Consider the following 1,858-nt stretch of genomic DNA (forward strand, 5'->3'; position numbering starts at 1 on the left):
ATGGCGCACATTGATGCTGGTAAGACGACAACAACAGAAAGAATATTATTTTTTACTGGAGTTTCTCATAAAATAGGTGAAGTGCACGATGGAGAGGCAGCAATGGATTGGATGGATCAAGAAAGAGAGAGAGGAATAACAATAACAGCTGCAGCAACAACATGTCTATGGAGAGGGTCTTTTAATAATCTCGATATACACCGTATTAATATTATAGACACCCCAGGGCATGTTGATTTTAGTGTTGAAGTTGAGAGATCTCTACGTGTCTTAGATGGTGCTGTTGCAGTCTTTGATGGTGTTGCTGGTGTAGAGCCCCAGAGTGAAGCTGTGTGGAGGCAAGGAGATAGGCACGGAGTCCCTCGTCTTGCATACATAAACAAGATGGATAGATTAGGAGCCGATTTCTTTAGATGCATGCAGCAGATCAAAGATAAACTCGGGGGAGACCCAATCCCTATTCAACTCCCCATAGGCGCAGAGGCGGGCTTCCAGGGTGTTGTGGACTTAGTACATAACAGGGCTTTAGTTTGGCCAGGCAAGAGAGCGAAGCAGCAGCAGCAGCAGCAGCAGCAGCAGCAGGGAGAAGAAGAAGACGATCCCATGGGGATCGCCTTCGTAGAGCAGCCTGTGCCGCAGTATATGCAAGAAGAGGTGGAGAGGTGGAGGGGTGAATTGATGGCTCGAGCTGCAGAGGCCTCTGAGTCTCTATTAGAAAAATATATAGATGAAGGTGTACTGACACCTGAAGACATACTGCTCGGCATTCGCTCGCTAACTATTAATTCTGCTCTCGTTCCTGTCTTATGTGGAAGCTCTTTAAAAAACAAAGGCGTACAGCCTCTCTTAGATGCTGTTATTCATTTCTTACCTTCCCCCTTGGACTTACCCCCAGTGCAGGCAATGAAACCCACTAACAAACACAGCCGCAACTCTACTACTACTACCAGCAGCAGCAGCAGCAGCAGCAAAGATGATGGCGGTGCTGAGTGTGTGGAGTTGCGGTCTGATGGAGATGGGCCTTTGGCTGCTCTTGCTTTTAAAATTAGCAGCGATGCATTTTTAGGCTCTCAGACTTTTGTTCGGGTGTATTCAGGAAGAATGAAGACCGGAGATGTTGTTTATAATCCTCGAACAGGAAGTAAAGAGCGTCTTCAGAGGCTTGTGTTGATACACTCAAACTCAAGAAGAGATGTGCAGCAATTACAAGCAGGCGAAATAGGTGCTGTCCTAGGGCCTAAGAGTTTTATTACAGGCGATACATTAACAAGAGAAGAGCTCCCACTTCTATTAGAGAGTATTAAACCCCCTACGCCTGCTCTAAGCGTTGCACTTGAAGGAAATAATAAACAAGAAACTGATAGATTGCTACGTGCTCTGCATAAATATGCAAGAGAAGACCCCTCTCTTCAGGTGTCTGTACACCCCGAAACCAAACAGATTCTTCTCACGGGTATGGGAGAGCTTCACCTGGATATAACAATAGATAGACTAAAACGAGAACAAGGAATAGTAGCAAAGACGGGGGCCCCTCAGGTAGCATATAAAGAAACAGTTGCTGCAACAGCAACAGCAAAAGGCCGATATGTAAAGCAGTCTGGAGGCAGAGGGCAGTATGGCGAGGTCTGGCTGCAGATAGCCCCTTTACCTCGAGGAAGCGGGATTGAGTTTATTGATGCAAGTAAAGGAGGTGTAGTGCCTCAGCAGTTTATCCCAGCTGTTGAGGAGGGGGTAAGAGAGCAGCTGCAGCGCGGCTTACTTGCAAATGCTGCTGTTATAGATGTTCAAGTAACTCTAGTAGATGGTTCTCATCATCCGGTAGATAGCAGCGAAATTGCATTTAAAATTGCTGCTTCTC

At 46.3% G+C, this 1,858-nt stretch overlaps 1 protein-coding gene across 1 annotated transcript in view; it reads left to right on the plus strand.

Annotated features, from left to right (window-relative positions):
- The window catches only part of EAH_00029560 (elongation factor G, putative), a gene marked incomplete at both ends in the record, with an annotated part of 2,241 nt that continues 383 nt past the window's right edge, over positions 1 to 1,858 (plus strand). Inside the window, one exon of the mRNA XM_013392572.1 lies at positions 1 to 1,858. This exon is cut by the window's right edge and continues 383 nt beyond it. Coding sequence (XP_013248026.1) covers positions 1 to 1,858 — 1,858 coding nt within the window.

The sequence above is a fragment of the Eimeria acervulina genome, genomic scaffold (genome assembly GCF_000499425.1).
Source record: "Eimeria acervulina Houghton genomic scaffold, Eah_scaff266, whole genome shotgun sequence".
NCBI lineage: Eukaryota > Apicomplexa > Conoidasida > Eucoccidiorida > Eimeriidae > Eimeria > Eimeria acervulina.